The sequence below is a fragment of the Andrographis paniculata genome, unplaced genomic scaffold (assembly GCF_009805555.1).
Source record: "Andrographis paniculata isolate CXL003 unplaced genomic scaffold, ASM980555v1 Contig58END, whole genome shotgun sequence".
NCBI classification, from domain to species: Eukaryota; Viridiplantae; Streptophyta; class Magnoliopsida; order Lamiales; family Acanthaceae; genus Andrographis; species Andrographis paniculata.
This window is the reverse complement of record NW_026137593.1, coordinates 2963185-2988381: the sequence shown is the minus strand read 5'-3', so window position 1 is coordinate 2988381 and position 25197 is coordinate 2963185. Positions and strand designations below refer to the sequence as shown.

The following is a 25197-nucleotide window of genomic DNA, read 5'->3' as shown; positions in this document are numbered from 1 at the left end:
ATGCACTTCATTTCAAATACCCTAAGATACAGTTGTTTGTAGACTATTTCTATATTCAATAACAACTTCACCACCTAGTTGCGTAAATTTAGACATATATTTCTGACGCAGCAACATATATGTTTTCCTATCTTCTGTTTACACAACAATTTCGGAAGCTTTGACACTATCCAATTTTTCAAAAACTATTCCATCAAATTTATTTCTCTCATAAAATATTATATCAAATACTAACTTTTTATTATTTTCTAGTTTTCAAAATCCCAAAACTTTCTAGTCTTAGGTACAATTATTGATTAGATACATCATGGCAGAAACAATTGTTTGTGTAGATCAATAATGGTAACTCTTCAAAATGCTCTATGCTCATTACAACTCTTCTCTTAAGCCTCCATTCAACTCTATCTAACTCAAAATCAAAACCAAAATCACATCCAAAACAAGCTCGATTTCTGTAGTTTCCTATACATGACAGACGACCATTTAGCTTTCATTCAGACAGGCACATGAACAAGCTGTGTTTCCATCTCTCGCCCTATCTTGTACTTGAAAAAGCAATTTTCAAGTTCCAAAAATGTGGGTAAACAGAAAATGTTAATGAAAAGAATGCTCCTGTAAATATGCATCACCACCAATGCGAAAAGCAGCCGATATCTTCCTCAATTTTGGAATATACAACCTTCCTACAGCTTCCGGAAGACACTTTATGTCAGTTCTATGGCAACAGTCGGCCCAATTGTGAACTGAGAAGATCAGCAAGAGCATTGCGGATATCCATCTGACACAATAATCACTTTGTTAGAATAGTGGAAATGGCTGCAATTTAATTCAAGTACTTTTAACAGTCAACAACCTCATTTGGCTAATAAGTTTTTATTCTGCAAACAAAGAATGTAGGATTATGCATTTGTTTATCAAGGCCAACAACTCAGAGCACAATCAAACTAACAAGCAAATAGCTTTTTGTTCTTAGTTGAAAATGAAGAAAAAGAAATCTACCAGAGTCGGACTGTCCCTTCGCTACCTGACTATTAACAAACAAACTTCCAACTTAAGCACATAGTCATTTTAAGTAGCGAAACTTGGATGATCAATATAATTTGATAACAGATCAATAACACTTCTATCACAGGTTTGATCCCCACAGATACTTTTCTATAACGTAAACCTCGAATTGCAATTATTGCAGAGAGCATAGATGCCACATCAAATTTCAAGAATAAAAAGCATGTTATGATGATTCAGAACATTTATGTCTGTATCACAGAGCCTTCTCTTTGGAATGGAATGCACTGAGGACAAACTGTTCTAGAGAAACCTACAGATGTATAAAATTATATAACTTATTGTTTTCCTCATCAATCAACAAGTTTATTGAATTCATAAGTCTTGTATTTGAGTTTGTTTACCTGTTCACAGCACACAAGTTTGGTAAGTGAAGGGTAAATTTCGGTAAGGTGATTTTTGAAAATCTCAGGGTTCAGTTTCCTCATGCCTTTCAGCACCTGAAAATGACAAGTCAAGCATAAAGCATGGATTAAATTGAAAAGTAAGAAATTTAGATCTCTCTCAACTTCTCTATTTTACAATGCCTCCCAGGAAATACAAAGAGAAACCATCAGTTTTCCTTCAACCACTTTTTAAACCCTGCACCCTACTCACAATATGGGCACTGATGAAGATCCAAAAATTTAAAGGGGGCCAGATCTCCTTATGAAGCATACCTTCACAGTGATGGGAGATCGAAGTTCTATAACTCGATGAACATCCATATCTGTTGTCTCTTCCATGCTATTTTGAAAATTAGATGCTTCGCTCAGCACATGTTCACAAAAAGATACAAGCTTGTCTTCAGCTATTGCTTTTATTTTATCATCTTTGATGGCTTCCTCGTCAGGGTTATCAACTGCTGCTGTTGTTCTTAGCAAGATTTCAAGATAAATGCAAGTTCCAGACAACTCCTGGCGAAGAAGATTCAGAGGCGGTCTGTCCAGGAAATAAAAAAATCAATTGGTCAAAAGGGGAATTCTCATCGTGCAATTGAGTATACATATGGACGGGAAAAAATAAAACAAATCATCCAACCTTTCAGCAGGAATTTGGTGCATGCGCAATCTGAGATTGGTATAAGAGTTGTATGAGGCAGAGAAGTCCAGGACACAGAATAAAATCTCCATGACATTGATTTTATTTTGTGTGTTCAACTTGTCCCAGTACTTTTGCTGCCAGTTTACAAAAAAAAAAAAAGAAGAAAAAAAGGGTCAAATCACAAAATGTTCTGATAAATTCTCAAAACATATTAGCAAAAGAATGGGGCTAAATTTTCGGGACGGAGGGAGTATGAATTAAAGGTACAGATCAATAAAGGATTAATCCTTTTTAACATTTTCTAAAATTTCAATGACCACAGCAAACATTTGTAGTATGAAAAGTGTAAACAACAAACAGCAGTAATTTCATAATTTTCCATATACAATGGAGCCTGTATACATATATATATATATATTTGTGTGTGTGTACTTTGTTTTGATATTTTTTAGGTAAAATATTTTGTTGAATGATGCAAAAACAGGTGTTGCATGTGTTTTCCTAACAAAGATCACTCAGGTAAACAAAAAGGATTTTAGAAATCAGGCAACCAAAGAACTGATTCTTTGTACCTGAATACCATCAATAACACCTAGAAGCAACAGCTGTGTCATGCATTTACTCCTAATGCCTCTCAACATTGGGCTGTCCTCATCATCTCTTTCATCAGTATTTGGAGCAGCATCACGTACCTAGACAGAGCAACAGTAAGATAAAAATTCAAGACATTTAAAGCTCAATAAGAATGCATCAGCTAACATGGCAGACTAATACATAATTCACTGTTGACAATCAAACAGTTTTTCTCATAGCTGTTAACAGAAAAAGCAAAGATAAACTGACTTAACAATTTTATGGACTGTTAGTTTAGATTCCATGAGCCCTAAGTATCATTGGGTAAAGTTAACAAGCAATTAATAAAATTAGAGGTTCTTTTCCTCGTAGATGCCATCTACATTTTTAAATGCTCACGCATTAACAATCATATTAATACAAGAAAATCGCACTACGTAATAAATTATATGTCACACCCTTGCTGCAGAACTTTCTCTAATATCATAATAGATTGATGTTTCCGTCCACCAAAAAATAAATAAATAAATAAAATTCACAAGGTTACTTGTGTAACAATCAATATCAGCAAAAGCAAGGAAGATTTTAATTTCCATTTTATTTATCTAATCCTATCAGACAGGACACTCCCCTTGCATTCAAGGAAAAAAAAGGAAAGATGGGGCACTACCAAAAGGGCGTACAAAAATCATTTAATTGCTTTCCAAGTTTTCAATGTGGTTCAATCGTTCGTATTTTAAAATATATAAATCCTCCGTTTAACTTCAAAAGTTTGCAGGCATAGACAACTAAATCACTCACCCTCATTGGAGACATCTATTCTATAAAAGAAATTAACATTAAGCAGTAATATACAAGCTTTTTCAATAATGTAGTTGGAACCATATCTGGATGAAAGGAGCAATATTCTTCTAACAGAAAACAAATAATTCAGCACTAACCTTGGATGGAGAAGCTGGAGGAGTTACATCAGAAGTAGGACTCTTGGGTTTTGATGTAAAACTTCTCAAAAGCAGGTTTTCTTTCATATTTACCATTATTTTCTGTCCAAATGTTTGACTGCGTCGAAGATTCTCACCATCTGAAGGCCTTGAAGCTCTTCCAGATGGTGATGGTGTGCCTACAATTTTTTTAGTAAATTCAAACTTTCAACTAATAACCTTGTAACAGTTTCCAAGCAGTTATTCAAAGCATACAATAAACTAACCTTCCGATCCCTCTGTATCTGCTAGACGCTCTGTTTCTTGATTTTCACGAAGTGGCTTCTCAGTATTACTGGTTTTTAATGATGCTAAATCCAACTGTCTCGTCAATACTTTATGATGCTTTGCCTCAAGACCGGGATCGCTTAAAAGTTCAAGGGGCTGAGTTGTGTATGAGGCATCTCTGTTCAAGATCAAACAGTGAGTCGCAGAAATAACAAGCAAATAACAATAAAATATCATATTTTTATCATCATAACAAAAACCACAGAAAGTGTGGGTGGCATCTGTGTATGGTCTGAGAGAGAGAGAGAGAGTACCTTATACTTTTCAACAAAGTATCCCAGTCATGGTAAGTGAACTGGTGTCCTCCAGCTTCAATCAGATGCACTAAAGCACCCAAAGATATTGAAACTATAGCCTGATCAGTTTTCTTTGCACAATCTAACAATAGTTCAAGCAGCTGGGACAGCATAAATGAGACATCCTACACAAATAAAACATCTAACTATCAATGCACTATTCAATTCCACTGAGTTTTCAACGTGTGAGAACGAGTTACAGGTCAGATGCAGCAAAAATTTAAAAATATCTTATTGTCATTTGAACTTGTAATAAGAAAAGTGTTCAAATAATATGATAGTAATATCAAACTGCTCCTTGACCCCAGTTTCATTTTAACAAATAAATTAATTATTTACTTTTCTATTCAATAAAATAAATAAAAATGAAACAGAATAAATTGAGGCATCACCTAAGCTGATATAGGATGTTCTCATGCAAGTGAACAAAAGAGCAGAGAAATTCATAATTAAGAATTGAGAGAGATTCGGGGTGTGTTTTTGATGTGTTTTTGTATTGTGTATAAATAGTGATTGAATGTGAAGTTTTGTGCAAATAAAAAGTGTAACTTTATAGGGCAATCGTGGGAATTGCGTTGTAAAGAAATTGAAAACATCTCAGAAATAACACAGCCTAAGGGTGTGCTTACTTTGTGTTTGGTTTTGTGATTTGTATTTTTTTAATCAAATAGTTATTAGATATAATGTTTTGTATGAAAAATTGGTATGTTTGGTGATCCTCTTTTCAGAATTTCTGTGATTCGTCTTTTCTAACTCTGATTTCATGGAAGATTTTAATAATCCATGTGTTTGAAGGAATGTTGAGATATCTAATAGATATATTTGTTACTATATATTAGATTAGGGCCTAGGGGGTTATTATTTGCGCATATTCATTTTACACCTCACCTATAAATAGACCTATGATTTCATTATTCAATATACAACTCGAAAATTCTCCCAAAATGAGCAATATAGATATATATATAACTCAAAGTGAATGAGAGCGGTGGGACACCAACACAGGACTTTCCGGCTTTGATACCATGTTAGATGATGTTAAATAACCGTCTCATTTAAAAGCTTAAACTTGTGGAGATATACATCATTTATTTGTTTATATTTTACGGGAATCAAGCAACAAATTTAAATAGTAAAAAAATGGGTACAAAAAATGTACTTAAACAAAAGCTGAATAGAGTTAATATGCAAGAAAAAGTAAATTAAAACTAAATAAAATAACAATTTTCAAATTGATTTTATCTCTTAGATTATCTCTTGTTATATTTTTTTAGTTGGACTTATAGTTGTTTAATAGGTCAGCTGCTTACAGGGTATTGCGTTACTTGAAAGGCAATCCGGGGAAAGGAATCTTGTTCAAAAGGAATGATACTCTTACTCTTGAAGCCTACACCAACACTGACTATGTTGGCTTCCTAGTTGATGGAAGATCAACTACAGGGTATTGTACTTCTCTTGGACTTAACCTTAATGGACTTAGGAATTTGAGCCCAATTGTTATTAACCCTAAACCTAGTCTATAAATACCCCCTCTTATACTTGTAAAATCTGTGCCGCCTCATATTGCAGTAATAAGAAAAAATTCTTGGTTGTCCCGTGGACGTAGGTCGATAACCTTTATCGGCCGAATCACGTTATGCTTTGTGTTCTATTTTCTTGTTTCTGTGCGTGTGCGTGTGTGAGAGTTAATTCTAACAGTAACCTAGTGACATAGAGGAGCAAGAAGCGGAATGTAGTGGCAAGGTCATCTACGGAATCAGAATTTAAGGCTATTGAGCAAGGATTATGTGAATCACTTTGGCTGAGGATCATTTTGGATGATTTGCAAGTCAAATGGGAGGGTCCTATGAAGCTCTACTGTGACAACAAGTCAGCTATTAATATAGCTCATAATCCTATACAACATGATAGGACAAAGCATATTGAAATTGATAAACATTTTCTCAAAGAAAAACTGGATGAAGGGTTAGTATGTATGTCTTATGTTTCATCAGAGAGAGATAATTAGCCGATGTTCTAACAAAGGGGCTGAACAGTTCAAGTTTCCATGATATTGTATCCAAGCTGGGAATAGAAGACATCTATTCCTCATCTTGAGGGGAGTGTCAAAGAGTAGTTGAGCTGTAAATAGCTCTGTAAATAGGTTAGGGGAATCAATTTGTAATCCCTTAAATTGAGAGAATTAGTCAATCCCTTAATTGAGGGAATTAATTAGTTTGTTTCCTTTTTTTTCTCCTTGTAATCTACTATTTAAGACCGTGTATTATCAATTCAAATCAATGTGGAAGTACATAATCTTTTTCTCTCATCTCTAATTTCCATACAAGATGTTTTTTCAGATGTTAAAATTTTGCAACCTTTTCTATGTATGGATGTTTTACAAATAGTACAAAACCAATTGGACGTATCAATTTGCCTACTTGATGTATTTCAACATATAATGTAATATGAACTGAATGAACTGATAGTACATTGAAGCAACTACTAGCATTTAGAGAAATATATTATATCCAAGAGTATAAGTATATATGAGATTGGCAAGATAGTCAGATTTCATTTCTATTGACCACTTTTTAAGCTCTTTATGCTGATAAAAAGCAGTTCTCTTAGCACTATCTTTGATTGAAACAAGTAAACTCCCAAACATTAAGTAACTAAATTTTAGGCTCAGCTTACCCGGAGAATGTTTTCAACCTTCTTACTATGAAATATTCACCATTCCATATAAAATACACTATTTTCTCAAACAAAACATCACATCCAACCCATTCCAAAAAAATTCCCCAAGTAAACAAACCCTTAATATACTTGGTTCATGAATGGGAGAAACACACGCAAATATAACCATTCATGGTAATGATAGAAACAAAAATGTGTAAACGAGAAATAATAATTCATAAATCAGTTGACTTACCTTGTAAAAGGTATTGAAAAGTTTGCATAGCAACTGTAATGCGTGAATGCAGCTTTCCCGGTGCCACTCTTCTCCAGAAGACATAAAACTCTCTTCCCCTGCATGTCTCACATGATCAAAGATAGGAAACAGTACTTGTTGGAAAACCTTCTCCCAAAATGAAGGTGAGAATTTGCTGCCTCTCTCATTCAGCATATCAAACAAAACTTCAACTGCACAATTCCTGACTTCTGATCTTGAATCAGTAGTCAGGTCAGAAAGAGCAGCAAGCATAGGGAACCAATAACGCTCACAAGTTTCATCTGCCGTAACATCATTATGTTTTGGAGTATCACCTTGTTTAAGGCTCTGCAAATGAACAGAAAGAACCGCATCAGTGTGATGCTCAGAAGAAGCATCTGAATTATGAAGGGAAAGGGTGCCTAAATTGATTGGCAAGTTCTATGGGAATTTTTTTAATTTTTCATTCAAACGTTGCTGAAAAAGAAATTGGTTAAATTAGTCTATGCCTGAACGATGTCAAGAAGTTCTATCAAAACTTAGAACCAAGGTTACAAAATTGCTTCCAAATTTTATTGGTGGCACAATCAGTCCACATATGACTTCACAAATACTTTCCTATATGTTTTACTTAAACATCGCCCACAGCATTCATTTAAAACATTGATGATTATGAACTGAAACTAGTCTACGGCTGAAACTATAACAAGCAGAGAAGTACTATACAACTTGAGTCAACATATATGTTTTCTCAAAAAGAGAGAAGAAGCTTAACACTTGAAACAAACCTCTGCAAGTCTATCTGCACATATATGAAGCAGAGCAACAGCTTTCAAACTTATGCCAGAAGAACCTTTATTATTAGAAAACCCCAGTAGGCAATTCACACAATCCATAAAGCAGATCCCAATAATCTGATCGAAGTGTTCCAAGATAACTGCACAAATTTCTCCATGTTAGACTTACATTCACAAACTACTGGTATAAACTGGATCAAGATAGACAAAGATAAGTAGTGGTTCAAACCTTGCTCCACATTTTCAAATGCCTGTTCAACTATGGTTTCCTGATCGTCATTGGCGGCAGTGGTGAAAACCATGAAAACACTACGCCAGCCAGACTTTATACTTCTGACTTTTGATTTGATCACCTGTTAAATCAAGTCCAACACATTGTTACCAAAACAGTAAAATCAGAACATGAACAGAAAATCAAGCTTGGACACACATACCTGCACAATGCTGTCTAATATAAGCTTTCTTATGGATTCATTTCTGCAGCTTTGCATGAGAACAACAAATGGTTTCAAAATATCATCCTGGAAAGTGAAGCTAGCAAGTTCATCACGTTCCAAATATTTTGTACCAAGCTGCCGTAGAGAATCTATGGAATAAGTGGCAACTTTTTCATCAGCATGACTCCCAGCAAGGATGAAATGGTGGGCCAAAACAGACCAAATTCTAGCCCAAACCTGAATGTAAATCAAGTTATAAGAGCATAATTATAGAATAAAATGTGATCATAAGTTGCTAAACTAGCACGTAAAATGTACGTACATTATACAATAGTACATAATCCGAGACTACTCAGAAATGTTGGCCACAGGAGAGAAAACACAAAATTCAGTGAATTTAGGATTATAAGTAAAGTGAAAAACTGGACTCTGCTGGGACTCTCACTGATTGGAGTACAAGAAGCTAGTGATGCAGAATGCCCAAGATGACTCATTTAAATGATTACACATTTAAGACGAATATTCCAAAAATGCACCACGCGAAAAGTAGCATTACATATCTCATTGCACACACTTCAAGTGATTCACTGCTGTTGGATGACAAACCTAACTCATTATTTGATGCATTAAAAAGAAAACTAATGTTTAATGAATAGCAGTTTCTACTTAGTCACTGAACATGCTTCTAGCTGCAATGTCAGAGCAAAGCATGTCGTTGTAAAGCATTCAAATTTAATGAACAAAACAAGCATGTGACAATTATTTAAAAAGATACAAATGCTGCATCAGAGAGCTTGTGCCAAGAACATCTTAGATTTATCAGGTGTGAAAAATCACCATGCGTATTCGAGCCATATTGTAATAGCTTGCTTCAAGAATCTTTTGCAGGCTATAATTACGAGCTGGACTCTGTTTTAGCTCCTCTGCAGAAACACTGCATAAAGCAGAAAAAAACTCCACCACTGATTCGCTGGACAGTTTTATGCTATTTAGAAATACTTGTTCTGTTGGTTTTCCAGAGAGCTCTGTTAGAGATTGTGTAATAGCATCTCTAGAGGTTTGATTTGCTCCTTGCATAATATTTGCAGACATAGCAGGCGAGGACACCAAATATTCAAGTCGGGAAATGCTTTCAAGGACTGCTAGCCAAGAGCCTTCAAGAGCATACAGCTCAGTACCACATAACGCAAGGACAGTGCGAAGTGCTTCCACATTTTTGCTGCGAATCTCTTTAGGTGCATGTAATGAATTATATCTGCAACCCAACATCAGAAGTAGGTATAGCACTCTCCTTAACAAACTTTTATCAATACATACAATGTAAAACACAAATCAGGTTTATATAGCTTTAAGGTGCAATATATATGAAGCAACATTCCTGGTCATGTCAAAAAATTTCAATTGGCATGGCAAATAACAGGACAAGTAATTAGGTTTAGGTTTACAATACAAATAATGCTATTATTGAGCAGTTTACGAACGTGCATGATAGATTGTATAATTATCAAATGCCAAAGCCTCCAATTAAATATTATGGAATCATGTTGTTTTAACCAACTAATCAGAGAACCCGTATGAAAAAAGGAAGTTGAAGATTGAAAACAAAGGGCAGAATCTTTTTATCATTATATATTATATAAATAATGTTAGATTTGATAGATTCATATCCATATATCTATATCCATATCCATATCCATAATATCATATCATACCTATGATTTAGTTTGTCTTTTTTGGATGGAATAATATAACTTTATTTTCCCTCTATTTCTCTACATAGTATCAGAGCCAATTAGAGTTTAGATAGGCTTCCATATTTTCCAGCCGCCGCAGCCAACGCCAAATTTTCTGATAAGCTCTCTTATTTCTCTCTTCTTTTATTTTTTTTATGGTCGACTCTTTCAAATCAATTGGTACTAGACGTCTACGCTTGAGGTGTACCTATTGTCATAAGAATTGTCATACTAAAGGATGTCGCTATAGCCTTCATGGGCGCCCGTCTCGTACGATAAATGCAGTTGCTAATTTGAATGAATGTTCATCCCGTAACTCCATTACTATAAGTCGTGCCGATTATAATGCGTTCCTTCAGTTTCAGGCATCTAAGCAGTCATCCTCCACTAGTTCCGACACCTCTCTTAATGCGTAGACCACATTTTTCGGTATTTTTCAATCTACACTAGGTTCATAGGTACTAGATTCCGGTGCAACCGATCATATGTCTGGTAATCCTTATTTGTTTTATACTTTTCATCTGTCAAACTCACTAACACATGTCACTTTGGCTAACGGTGATAAAGCATATCCTCAAGCTATCGGTAAAGTTTGTCTGTCATCTAATTTATCTCTTGAGTTTGTCCTTTATGTACCACAAAGTCCATTTAACCTCATATCTGTTAGTCGATTTACTAAAGATCTAGATTGTTCTATTTTCTTGACCGGTAGTTCCTCTGTTATTCAGGATCGCAGTACGGGACGGACGATTGGTACCGGACGTGAGTCTGATGGGCTATATTACCTAAATAAGTCTTCTTGTCAATCTTCTACTCTCGCAACTGTCACTGTTGAGTCTCCTGAATTGTTTCATCAATGATTAGGTCATCCCAATTTATCAAAATTAAAACGTATTTTTCCTAATTTTTCATCAGTCTTCGTTACCATGTGAGTCATGCGAACTTGGAAAACAGTCTCGTACTACTTTTCCAAAGCGTGTCAATAATAGAGCATCTGAACCTTTTGCATTAGTTCACGCAGATATTTGGGGTCCTTGTCATTCTAAGTCAAGCCAAGGTTTTCAATATTTTGTTACTTTCATTCACGATTTCAGTCGGTGTACTTGGGTTTATCTATTGAAAAATAGATCTGAATTACCTACTACATTCAAAAACTTTTGTGCTGAAATTTGTACACAATACCACACCTCTATTAAGGTCTTAAGAAGTGATAATGGTAGAGAATATTTTTTCACTCATTAAATGAATTCGTGTCTTCTCAGGGGATTATTCATCAGTCTTCTTGCCCTACCACCCCACAACAAAATAGGGTGGTTGAGCGCAAGAATTGTCATTTAGTAAAAACAGTTCATACCCTTGTTTTGCATTATAATGTTCCGTTTCAGTTTTGGGCTAATGCTCTCCTTACAGCATGCTTTCTTATTAATCGTCTTCCTTCTACTGCACTAGGTCATAAGATTCCTATCACATGTCTTCAGCCTAATGTGTCATTATACCCTTTACCTCTCCGGGTGTTTGGTTGTACGTGTTCTGTTCATGACCGTTCTCCTGGTTTGGACAAATTATGTCCTTGATCCATCAAATGTGTTTTTCTTGAGTACTCTCGAGTTCAAAAAGGATATAGATGTTATTCTCCTCTTAGTCGTCAATATACCTTAGTGCAGATGTCACGTTCTTTGAGTCATCACCATACTTTACAGTGTCATAATCTCCATCCTCAATATCTGTGACTCTTCTTCTAGTTGTCCCCATTCCCAAGCCTCCACTTCAAGTTTATAGTCGCCATACATAGCAGCGTCAGAACATACCTACTTCGCCATCACCTGAGCTTATTGATGACTCATCTCCGGTTCCATCGCCTTCCCCAATTGCGACTCCTCAGTCACCTGTCATCCCACGTCGAGGTACTCGGTCCACTCGTAATCCAAATCCTATTTATAATTTTCTTAGCTATCACCGTTTATCTCATTCTATGTGTAGTGTTGTGACTGCTTTAGACTTTGTCACTGTTCCTCGGTTTTGGCGTGAGGCTTTGGGTCATTCAGGGTGGTGCCAGGCTATGATGGAGGAAATGTCTGCTTTGCATACTAAAAATATTTGGGAGTTGGTTCCGTTACCGTCGGGAAAGACACCCGTAGCTTGCCGATGGGTTTATGTCGTCAAAGTTGGACCTGATGGTCGCATTGATCGACTTAAAGCTCAACTTGTTGCAAAGGGCTTTACTCAAGTGTATGGAGAGGATTATACAGAAACCTTATCTCCCGTTGCAAAAATGTTTTCTGTTTGTCTTTTTCTTTCGATGGCAGCAATGCGTGGTTGGCTCCTTCATCAACTTGACATTAAAAATGCCTTTTTGCATGGTGAGCTTCAAGAAGAGGTATATATGGAGCAACCTCCTGGTTTTGTTGCTCAGGGGGAGTCTGGTCTTGTATGTCGCCTTCGTCGTTCACTCTATGGCTTGAAACAGTCTCCACGGGCGTGGTTTGGACGTTTCAGTCTTGCCATTAAAGAATTTGGTATGACACAATGTTCGTCTGATCACACCGTATTCTTCAAGCATAATTTAGAAGGACGATGTGTTTACTTAATTGTCTATGTTGATGATATTGTTATCTTAGAAATTGAGATTGCCCAATCGAAGAATGGTGTTATCCTATCTCAGAGAAAGTATGTTCTCGATATGTTGGAAGAAACATGTATGAATGAATGTAAGGTTGTGGATTCCCCTACGGATCCAAATACAAAATTGTTTCCCGGACAGAGGGAGCCATTGACTGATATTGATGCAAGACGATATAAAAGGCTGGTTGGAAAGCTTAATTATCTCACTATCACCTGGCCAGATATATCATCTGCAGTAAGTGTAGTGAGCCAATTCATGCAGTCTCCATGTGACTCTCATTGGAAGGCACTTATGCGTATTTTGTGGTATATTAAAGGGTCTCCAGGAAAAGGATTACTTTATACAAATCATGGTCATTTTGAAATTGTTGGATATGCAGATGTTGATTGGGCGGGCTCTCCAATCGATAGGCGTTCTACCTCTGGTTATTGCGTGTTTATTGGAGGCAATTTGATATCTTAGAAAAGTAAGAAACAAGATGTGGTTACGCACTCTAGTGCTGAGGCTGAATATCGTGCTATGGCTTTAGCTACATATAAGCTTCTCTGGATTAAAAAATTGCTCTGTGAACTCAAGTTCTGTGATGTGACGAAGATGAAGTGATGGTGTGATAATCAGGCAGCACTACACATTGCATCAAATCCAAGCATATCGAAATAGATTGTCACTTCATCTAAGAGAAAGTGTTTAGATAGTGTTATCTGGATCTATAGATATAAAATATGTGTCCTCAAATGATCAACTTGCAGACATATTTACAAAAGCTCTTAGAAGTCCTAGATTCGAGTCCATCTGCAACAAGCTTGGATCGTTTGACTTGTACGCTCCAGCTTGAGGGGGAGTGTTAGATTTGATAGATTCATATCCATATCATCATATCATATCATATCTATGATTTAGTTTGTTAGGATAGTTTCTATTAGGATAGTTTCTAAATACCTCTCTATATATATGTATTCTTCCCTTTCTCTTTTTTGGATGGAATAATATAATTTTATTTTCCCACTATTTCTCTACAAATAATAAAGAGAGCTTCAGGAGAATTAAAATGTCATAATACTTTTGGAAACAGTTCTAAAGTTAATCAGTCAGCTTTTACACATGTCAGCTTTTCACATCCAGTTATAGTATAAATGTTGACTTCTTGCATACCTCAATAAAAATGAATAGTGGGATTTAACTGCCTGTTTCCAGGACACATACAAATGTATGTTGAAGTACATCAGATTCCAAGTAACTATATGTTGCACTAGAACCAATTGAATTTTGCAATGCAAAATTTAAACTGCAATAAAGCACGAAACTCAGAAATAAATACAGAAGTATGAATTTTCCAGACTCGCAGAAAATAAATTCGACATATTTGACTAAAACCTTCTAAACTTATGGTCTCATAAGTTTCGAGCAATGATAACCACAACTATAGACAATTACTTTTATAAGGTCAAAAGTAAATAAACATCAAGATTATTAAGGCAATATCTAATATTACTAGACTGCAAATCATATTGTATCACTATATCAGGGAAAATAAACAAGACAGAATTCTACAATTACTTCATATGATATGATTGCAGTATACTAAACTAGGTGATAAGGGAAAGGTGAAAGTCAATAGGTAATCAGGATTACCTCAACAAAGATGTCAAAAATGCATATCGCAGCGTATCCATTCCAAGAACATGGGTAATGTGTATACCTTCTTCGAATCCCTCCATACAAATACTCATCCTTTGTGCATTATCTGCTTCACCCATGTTAACAGCAAAAGAAGCCAGCAATGGCCATCCTACAGCTTCGACCATTGGGCATACAAGTTCAATCCTTCTTGAAGTGTAAAATACCATCCCCTTATCTCCACCTTGTTCCTTTAAAAGATCCTGTATTTGCTTGATAACTGTTTCATTCACAGACTTGGAGTCAGTTGAAGAGTTCCTTTTGGGAAGGGACAGATTAAGAATATTGAGAAGCCGACTTTCCACCGCTACTCCAGGCTGCTGCTTGCTATTACTCAAATTTTGAGCAGACTCATCTTTCAACTCCACATGTTCTTTAACAACTGAATCATATACCTCCTCCAAGAGTTCTTGAGGAGGAGAATCCTCAACGCTATATAAAATGTTTAGAGAAATAAAATCACTTCTGGTCATTTTAGGCTCCATCATTGGATTGTGGCCACAAGCTTTCAGCATTAGAATTGTGTATGCAAGGACATAGGCTGTTTGTGCATTCTTGAAAAAACCAGGATTCTCTGCACAGTAGCTGCAAAAGAACAAAATAACTTTCAAACCTCAAGATACTAGCCTTAGTTGATTAACAGTTGCACAGTCCAAAGCAGACAGTGCAGCATAGTTTGAATGTACCAGTAATCTTTGTTTGAGCAGCAAATACTTACCAAATTTTAGAAAAAAAAAAGTACATCAACCATCTGAAGCTTTAAGGAGCTGATATTGTAATTTTTCAAATGAATAAAGAACTAATTTCTAATTAGCTCCCACACTGCTTAAGATCAATGAAACAGTGGAGCCTAATATATGTTGGCAAGAATTGTAAGTACAATAACCAAACTGCGAACAGTTTAAGGCTAAAGGCACGAGATAATATTGAGCAAAAAGATCAGTAAATAAATGATTATTTGGATGCTTGGAAGGGCACCAATACATTTTTAGACACCAAAGAGAGTGCATATAATTAGTGGAAGGTTATCCCAAAAAAGGAATGGCTATCTTCTGTCACATTTTTGCAACACTATATGCACACAATTGCAGGCATACTAAAACAACTCTTAGACATAAAGGCTTTGTTTAATAGTGTTTTTAAACCCTTTTTTGCACTATTAAATATATCATTTTTCCTTCAAAGTCATTACATCAAACACCTATTTTTCCTTCAATAAACATCATATCCAACAACTATTTTCAACCCCTATAAAACATCCAAACCTGAAACACCAAAGCAAAAGCATAATAAAAGTATGACAGACTCAAACACTTATAAAACTAAAACAAATTTTTATCCATCATGAGAACATGTTATGTGTATAGACAGTATATTTAAAATTCAGCAGTACATCTGTTTACAATCAAATTATTAACATTTTTTTAAGAGTACTGTGATTTTATATGAGAATATAGTTCAAAATACAGAAATCTAGGATGTGATAGAAGACCATCACTTCCTAAACTAGAAAGAAAAAATAAATCTAGAAAACATGAGTTAAAGACACTATAGCCCTGCAAGCAAGTCCTCTCCATTCCTAGCTCTGCTGCGAGGAAATTGGCCAATTATTTCCACTTGAACTTACAAATATACCTTTATGCACATAGGCTCTATTTACTAGGTAATTTTTATAAGTCTCTTTACTATGTAATTTTTACGATTCCCTATAAAAACAAAAAAACACTATTTCCTTTCACAAAACATCACACCCAACAATTATTTAAATCAAAAACTAAAACCAAAACCAAAAAAATATATCACAAAGTACCTTAAATTTTATAAATAAGTATTATCACTAAATGCATTATGTGTGTGGATAAGCACATCCAAACCAACTAGGAGCACAAGCTCTATTCAATAAAATTTACAAAGAAACACACTATTTTTTGGCCATTTATAAAAATTAAAAAAATCAAATCAAATCAGTGGCTTCTGTCTAGGTGTAGGAGGTCTGAAACTTGCACCAATTGTTGAAACGAAAAAATAAAGAAAAAAATGTAGTATCACCGCTTTTTTCTTCTTCTCTTTGTTTTTTCCTTTTATTTTATTTTATTTTTTTCTTTTGAGAGTAGAAGAAATTTTCATTAATGGAAGAGGGAATTTTATTAACTTGATAGTAACACCTCTATGTTTATGCATATAAATCGTTCAACTTATCACTACTGAATATATGTTTTACAATAAGAAAAAATGATAAAACATAGAGAACGCCTAAGTTCAGGCTTCATTGCTTCCAAACATTTTATAAGCTAGAGATATATTTTTTAGCTTTATCTAACATTTTCAGGAAGTGAATTACATGTCTACAGTGTATCTTTGTACATTCTTTAAGCCCCACAACCCTATATACCACTTGCTATATTTCATTTTAAAGACATAAATTAATTTTTTCTTCAAACAAGTAAACCAAGTGTTTTTTAATTAATGGCATGTCAAGTGAGCATAAACTTTGCAACTCATTTATCACAAAGTATTTAATGTTCACATATTCCCATGAGAATCTTCTCACGATAGCATAAAATGAAAGTGAATATTATGATAACTTAACCGAAAACAGGTAAGTAACAATGCTGCCTAGGTTCAGGTTTTTCATGGCCATAATATAAGTTCTGAGGACATACTAATTATTGAGGTGACATTGCCATTTTGCATCATTTGTGCCACTTTGCACCCGCTGTTTTGCGTTAAATAATTAATATACATGTAGATGCAGAAATGTAAATATACCTACCATTCTGTAAACTTTTCCATTATGCGATCAATCTTCAGAGCTTCCCCAGGAAGTTGAAATGTTTTCAGAAATTCATTAAGTGCTACTTCAAATTTTAATCCAGAATAGCTCATTGACTCAACATATGCATGCATAACTGCAATGGAGAACTCTTCGTGCTGGCCCAAGAAATCCCCAATCATGGCCTGGAAATCAGAGTTAGGTGTAACTACTTTGACATGAAATTTGTATATAGAAACATGTAAGACTGTCTACCTTGTCTAGTTTGGGAGTGTTTCTTAGAAATTGTGCTACAGAAACAGGAGTGTTCTCCACCAGTTTACTGGATATCAAATGCTGTATGGCCATTCCTGGCTGCTGATTGAACTGTACGTGTAGAAACTGAGGTAAGGTCTACTGGCAGAGCTCAAATATTTAGAGAACAGAACACCGATAAGTTTAATTTCCAGGATTCTGCCTCACAGTACAGAAACAAAAGAGTAGCATACCCACACACCTCAGATATAATATCTTCAATGTTTAAGTCATGAGCTTTCAACTTCTCAAAGTTGTCTGGTGAATTTCCAGTCGATGTTGATTCATCCAATTCTTTATGTGAAACTTGTTCAAAAGATCTCTTGCAGCTATTTTGTTCATCCGATTCCCTGATAGACTTCTCCCACATCACTAGTGCTTTGAGCACATTCACAAGACCCTAACAGTGCATAGAAATAGGAAAAAGCATACCAATATTAATAGGTGTCATGGCAGAAAGATTTAAAAAACAATATGATGTTGAAAGGATAGGCCAGCCTGAGATATACCTGAAGAGATGATATTTTATTAGATGATGCTTGGGATGCAGCAGAAGATTTAGCATCCACATTTTGAGTACTTTGAGCAATTTTAGATAACATAACAACCTAGAAAGATGAGATCACTAAGAATAAAGTTATTTAATAACACATAAAACAATGACAGAGAAAAGTTACTTAGATACCAGAACAACATACCATCTTGTCAAACAGATTTGGTGCCTCGAGATCACAATCATAGTTTACATATAGGTCAACAAGCATCTGAGGATCTTTGCAGACTTTCTCCAGCATCCTGGCAATTTGGATTGAATATGAAAACAAAAACGAAAATTTAAGAAGATAATATAAGCTGGAAAAGCATACCGAAGAACAGTTAGTCTTTGGTTAAGATCTGATGCATCCAATGATCTTAGTACAATCACGGGAAAAAGGATTCCGATTTCAGCCTGGAAAAACAGTAGCATGTCCAGCATGAATAAACTCATGAAATCACAAATTTTAGATTATAAAAAAGAAGGAATGATCTTTCTTTCATGTTATTTATACCTTGAAACTTTCTCTGAACCGCAATAGTAGAACTGAGAAAATTCCTGTAACATGCTGTCATTGCATAGGAAAGAACTATTAGAACATAATTACACTACAGCTTTATTGTACGAGAAGGAAAAACACACACACACACACACTCAATCCAACCTGAAATAAGACAGGAGACTTGGATGTTGATGCTTGTAACAATGAATATGAAAGGTGAGCTCTCGTCATGTCAATAAATGATAAATTCTTCATAAATGAGCATCCATCATCTTCCAATAAGCCCTGTATTTCCACATGGTAAACTGTGTTTAATGAGTTCACTGAAAACATAAATAGCACAAGGTACTAATCATCATCTCAGCCTTTTATCTTATGAGTAGTCATATGTTTAGTAACTAAAATATATCCACTTTATTAACACTACGACAAGACTAGATTATATACAATGTCAAACAAGAGTGAAATGTCACACAAAAGGCTAAAAGAGACAAAATATCAATGGAAACATTCCTTTGGTATCAAACACTCCCCCAAAAATTGGAGTGTATAGATTATACATATCCAACTTTGTGCATCTGTAACCACTAATCACCATGTGTGAACATCCTAACGACTTGGTAAAACTATCCACAAGCTAATTTGGGAGCCTATATACTTGGTTGCAAGGAGAACAGATCGAATTTTCTCCCGGATGAAGTGATAATAAACTTCAATGTGTTTGGTTCTTTCACAAATAACTGGACTGGGTGGTATGGGTAAAGTTGCTTGATTCTGACAAATTAATTCCGTGTCATATCACCGAATTGTATTTTCTGCAGGAGTTATTCAGGTTTGACATTAGAGTGGCCCATGATACTTTTCTCTTTGGGGAAAAAAATAGTAATACAAATATAATTGTTTTTTGAGAAACAAAAGGAGAACTCTAGAAGTTACAAACAGACGATAGATAAGCATTTCCCCTAGCCCTTTTTGCAAAGTAATTGGCAACCCTATTGCACTTTGGGGAATGTGTTGGAAAATGGAAGGAGATTTATCAGTAAAGAGGCAGAGCTTTAACTGAGAATGCTATAGAAGACAACACATAGTTGAAGAAGCACCTGCAAAACCATTTTCAAACTACGGATTTGGGACCATTACGATATTTCTTAGAAATCGAGATTGCCCAGTCAAATAATAGTGCTATGCTATGCTATCACAACGAAAGTACGTGCTTATATGTTAGAAGAAACAGACAGGACCGGATGTGAAGCTATGGATTCTCTTATGGATCCAAATACAAAGTTGCACCCCAGATAGGAGAACCATTAGCTAATGTTGGACGACATAAAAGGCTAATTGGGAAGCTCAACTATCAAGCTGTCACCCAACCAAATATATATTCACGATAAGTGTGGTGAGTCAATTCCTTCAGTCAGTGGTACATTAAAGGGTCTCTCGGAAAAGGCTTACTATATGAAAATCAAGGTCATTCTAAAATTGTTTGATATTAAAATGCTGGTTGGGCAGAATCTCCAATCGATAGGCATTCTACCTCAAGCTTCAGTGTGTTTGTTGAAAGTAATTTACTATTGTGTTATGGTCTTAACTCCATGAGAAGTTATATGGATTAGACAATTACTCTATCAGGTGATGGAGTTGAATTTATGGTGTGACAATCATGTACCATTGCACATTGCCTCAATGCTTCATGAACAAAAACATAAAAGTAGATCGACCCTTCATCAAGGAGAAGTGTTTTGTGGATGTAATGTATAGACGCTGAATATGTATTTTCAAATGATCAACTTACAAACATATTAACAAAAGCCCTTAGAGGACTTATATTTGAGTTCATTTGCAATAAGTTTGAATCGTATGACTTGCATGATCCCGTTTGAGGGGAAATATTAGATTCATATCCATATTTGTTTGACTATATAATCATAGATAGATTTATATCGTTATATAGTTAGGATTATTATGATTGCATAAGATTTTGTTTGTTAGCCGACTAAACCTATATATATATATGCATGTCTGTGTGTATTCTTTACTTCTTTTATTTTTGGAATGAAAAAAAAAAAGAAAAATAGACTTCTCTCTAAATTTTTACCATGACCAATCCTTTCAAGGACAAGAACTAGCAGAATTTCTATAACTACATATGCAGATTTGAAAATAATAATGGCGCCCTTTTCTAAAAATATGAACCCTAGAACAATCTAATTTGCCTACATCCAAAATATACCACAAATTAGAATATTTAGTAGATACATAATCTATGTTCTATACAACTGAAACACATTAAAACACAATTTAACTCAATGATAGAGAAGTGAAGCTTTTCCAGGAAAATAGACATTCTACAAAGGCTTATTATATGCAGAAAATTATATTTAAAACTACCTGAAGAAGCTCTAGTGACAAAATCCGAGTTTTGGTAGTAGCTTCATCATTACCCCCTTTCATACCCATCTGCAAATACATTATAATTATTTAGTAAAACTGGTTGTTCAAAGGAGTTTTTAACTAGAAATGCGTAAACATTACTACAATACAAACCTTACAAAGCGTATGGAAAATAAGTAAAGCATCACGTTGCTCAACACTCATGCTGTCCAGATGCATCACTCTGAAAACAAATAGTTATTTAAGTCGAAGCATGTTTATAAGGAAAATGAAATGTACATACTCAGATATTCCGAGAAATATTTCTAAAGAGGCACTTCAAAATTTTGGTCCCTACATTCCCAAGTGAGCTGATATGCAGACTGAAGGAATAACAAAATAAATTTTGTAGAAACAATCATCGACAATATGTTTTATTCACCGTAGTATAACAGTATTTATCCCTACCTGGTTACCCCACTGCCATCTTCAACATCCACAGCCTTCTCAAGAATGGCTTCTAAACCCTATCAAAAATTAGATTTAATCTAAACTGCAGATGTCTAATATATAAATCATATGAAAGTTCAGAGATGGCAAACGCATTAAACAGTAGTGAAACAGAAATTCAGCTAGTACTAGGTCATGTCACAGTAACTGCCACCTTTAGATCAGTGCCACCAACACGAGTCTTAGTTTCCCAATAAGGTGCAAGAGATGTATTGTTTCTCTGTTTCACAAATAGTAAATTGTTCAAGGCCTTTGCTGGATCATTATAATCACCAGACAACACTTCAACCCTTGTGTTTGACCCATCCTCCAAAGAACCTTCCTTGTATTCATAAGAATTGGTAGAAACCTTTATCACAGGGAATCATCAACATCAAATGTATATACTCTCAAAACATTTAGGCGTCGTGCAATCAAAAAGAAGTTCTGGAGAAGAAATGCTTATCACATACCACATCAGATGCTATGGTTGTAAAAATGATACTAAGCATCTGAGTTAACATGGCTTTTGATGTAGCTTGGCTTATAGGACTCTTGCTGAACATTGAAACCAGATGGTATGAGCACTAGGTAATGAATGAATAATCTAATAGTTAATGCACAAAAAAGGTATTACCTATTAAGAGCAATATGAAAGCAGGTTTTTATGACTTCTAGCAATGGTTCACCATGCACTGCAAATAAATGGATCACGAAATTACAAATGATTAATCGAAGTTTTGAAATTAAGACCTAATCAAAGAAAGATTGATTAAAGAATTTTGAAAGACTGCATCATTCATAAAGAGATAATACTATTTTAGATTATTATCAATTAATATAAGCATCGGATATAAGGATCTAATTTTGAAAGAAAATAAAGCAATTCATTTAAAACTTAAAGCAATAAAAGAAAATTTTATTACAGCGAGACAATTTTGAGCAGCAAAAACTGGCATACCTCGCATCTTTGTGGATGCAATTGCAGTAAGCAGCACTTTTAATACTTGAAGAGTGGTACTGCATTGCATTTCCTCAAGGTTACACTCAAGGAATGATGCCCAACAAGCAGAACATCATTTTTAGAAACCAATTTATGTACCTGTCAGCTGCAGAATTGTCCACACAACTGCATATCATTTTGAGGATGTCTGTCAACAATTTTGAATTCTTACCACCCTCAAGACCAGGATCACCCTCCAGATGATTGTACTCAATGAGTTTCTTCATGGATGGACAGAAAAATTAAAATTAAAATTAAAAAAGGAAAATGTAAGCAAATGAATTAGCTTGACAATGTTTGAGTGACTGGAACTTTCCCAACTACTTTAAAATAAGCATGCATCTGAGTGTCAAGATTATGAATCAGAGAAACAGCCGACCTATGTTAGTGAATAGTGATGTTTGACACCAAAAGAAAATTTTCCATATAACGCACCAGATTCACAATGCAATGTGCAAACTTCTTAAACTAAATACTTGTGAATGAAGCATTTACATGAAGACAATCCAATGCAAGCTCCACCACTTTCATGTTCTTTGTTTCAAAGGCAAGTCGGAGTGGATTCAAAACAAGCTCTGCCTCAGCTTCTCCTAAAGTATGGCCTGCATGTGCCAAGATTGTTGTGATAGATTCACTGTTGTTCGTAGGCCTGCTTGCAGGATCTACGTCTTCGGCAGCATGAACTCTATTTAGGTTATCAGACCCTGTATCGGCTTTTTGAGCTCCAGCGTCGGAAGCATATGAACCACTGCACAATAACATAGCAACAGACACAAGTTCATTTGAGCAGTTATGCAGAAGAAGGACAGACTTTAACAGTGAGAAAGAAACATCAAGAATACTAACTTGTGCTTATTAGGGAAGAAGTTAAGACACAGACAAAATTCAAGATGCTTTCAGATTGAAATGGCAAATATAACATTTTAATCCTGCCTACTTAGAGCAAAGGCATATGTGGAAAGAGGTGTTTGCTTGGTGATCATATCAAAAACTGAGATCAAATCATATGGTTGACCTAGAAATATTTGGTGCATGTACAATTTTATGCATGGTTGGCCCATTTCTAAGGACCTTGTTAGTCTTAAGGACCTGGCCAACAGTAATTGCAACAGATCCAGTTGCTTTCCCCCACACAAACTTGCAGAAACCTAATACTTGGCACTTCTAATACAGTACAGTACAACCAGAAGAAACTACACCCATATCAATGTTCTTCACAAGATTTGATATTTCTATTCTTTCATCTCAGCAGCAAGAAAGAGAGTAGTTTCCTGTTATACAACTTCATCTCAGAAGCAAGTGTATATATATTCATATACTTCTGCAATTATCTGGTGCATTTAACATATATAATTAACTCAAATAGATGTTATTTTCATGGTCTGATGCTTCCTATTTAATATTCTGCATCGTTAGCATACCTGTTATGTCAATATAATACATAGTTCCTCTCAATATTTCAAAGTCACACCATCTCCAGAGTAGAATTACAAAACTTAGTACAGTTTCTATGAGCACAAAGCCTAGAAACCTCAATGTGGTTAGAATACCTTTGATTGGAGGCTGCTGATAAAACTTGCTTAGACTCAGCACCGTTTGACAGCTGATTAATATCCTTTCCACTGTCTAAAGCATTGAAGCACACCAAACAATATCCACAAATATTAGACATCAGAATTCATTTTCAATAATTTAAATGCTAAGGGGGGGAGGGGGAGGAATAAAATACAACATAAAACCGTCATGTAAACATCACTTACTGCCTAAAAAGAAAAGATAAATAACTGGTATATAAAGCATAAGCATGAGCAAACCCCACACATTCATTTACGTCCCGTTGAATATTATCTCACATTGCTAAATATGTGGAAACTCCCCTACTATATAAGGGTAAAGGGCCACTCCCCCTATCACCGACTGGTTTTAGGTTGGAAGCCCGGATCCCTTCTTAACAAGTCCTTTATATTGCTTTATTTGCAGTCCTCAACCATATAATTGCTACTATGCATTCACCCATCAAGGAATTTAAGCTACAGATATAAAGAGCTAAAAATAAATATATAATGACGCAATCATGTCTATAAAGTTCTGGAAAAGATCACTGGTCCAATCATTTTTATTCAAATATTGAGATACCAAGCTCTTTCATATAAATCATAAAATTACAGTTGTTTCACTTTTGACTCACAGGTTGATTGATCATGTTATACTGAAACCAACATTTCGTACTAATCCACGACAATATAAATCACAAGTTTGTTAATTTACACATATTCAGAGTACCCGTAACAGAGCACAAGCAACGCGTTTAACAACACCACTTCCAACCGAATCAAGCAAATATGAAAACTGAAAAGCCAAACTCAGTAGAGCGAGACATAGCAATCTCTCCCTTCATTAACATAAACTAATAAGAAACAAACCCAAACTAGAATAAATCAGAACAATGCGAGCAAAAGGCACACTTTTTCCATATAGCATACCCAAATAAGTCCGGATGGCGGATTGAAGGGCGCTATATTTCTTATGAGAACATTCTTTTAGCATTGATTCAAATGCCCGCGCAACGAATCCACCCGCCGCACCTCCCGCCATCTCTTCAGAACCCTTTCTTCCTCCTCAATTCAATTGCGATCCTCTGCTGGATTGAAATTTTTTATTTAACCCAGAAAGATGAAGAATTGACGGAAATTTATTAGAATTTTACATGGGTCTAAGGAAAGAAAAGTACTTTCTTCCGAGGCAGGGAGATCTGGCATGGAAGAACAAGAGAGAGAGATCGAGCTACCTGTTGCGCTAAGAAGGCGTGTTTCACATATCAGCGA

General features: G+C 35.2%; 1 protein-coding gene across 3 annotated transcripts; it reads right to left on the bottom strand.

The window, feature by feature from the left end:
- Positions 1–228: 228 nt before the first annotated feature.
- LOC127257639 (brefeldin A-inhibited guanine nucleotide-exchange protein 5-like) lies at positions 229–25196 on the bottom strand. Of its 3 annotated transcripts, none has more exons than XM_051284071.1 (34): positions 25104–25196; positions 24856–25010; positions 23923–23998; positions 22868–23120; positions 22472–22593; positions 22331–22389; positions 22007–22064; positions 21843–21927; positions 21545–21739; positions 21349–21407; positions 21055–21124; positions 20899–20967; positions 18673–18795; positions 18523–18576; positions 18340–18422; positions 18172–18268; positions 17983–18081; positions 17676–17873; positions 17435–17545; positions 17180–17364; positions 14362–14991; positions 9211–9628; positions 8371–8610; positions 8166–8289; positions 7928–8076; positions 7140–7487; positions 4184–4350; positions 3869–4047; positions 3603–3781; positions 2661–2780; positions 2086–2222; positions 1725–1986; positions 1410–1505; positions 229–778 (listed from the first exon to the last, which is right to left on the bottom strand). In XM_051284071.1, exons 2-34 carry the CDS (start codon positions 24965–24967, stop codon positions 716–718), a joined length of 5220 nt encoding a protein of 1739 aa, XP_051140028.1. In that variant the 5' UTR covers positions 24968–25010; positions 25104–25196; the 3' UTR covers positions 229–715. The 3 variants fall into 3 exon arrangements, with proteins under 3 accessions (XP_051140028.1, XP_051140029.1, XP_051140030.1); XM_051284072.1 differs by having other exon boundaries at positions 24856–25013; positions 25104–25175; XM_051284073.1 differs by having other exon boundaries at positions 21545–21712; positions 24856–25146.
- Position 25197: the final 1 nt, after the last annotated feature.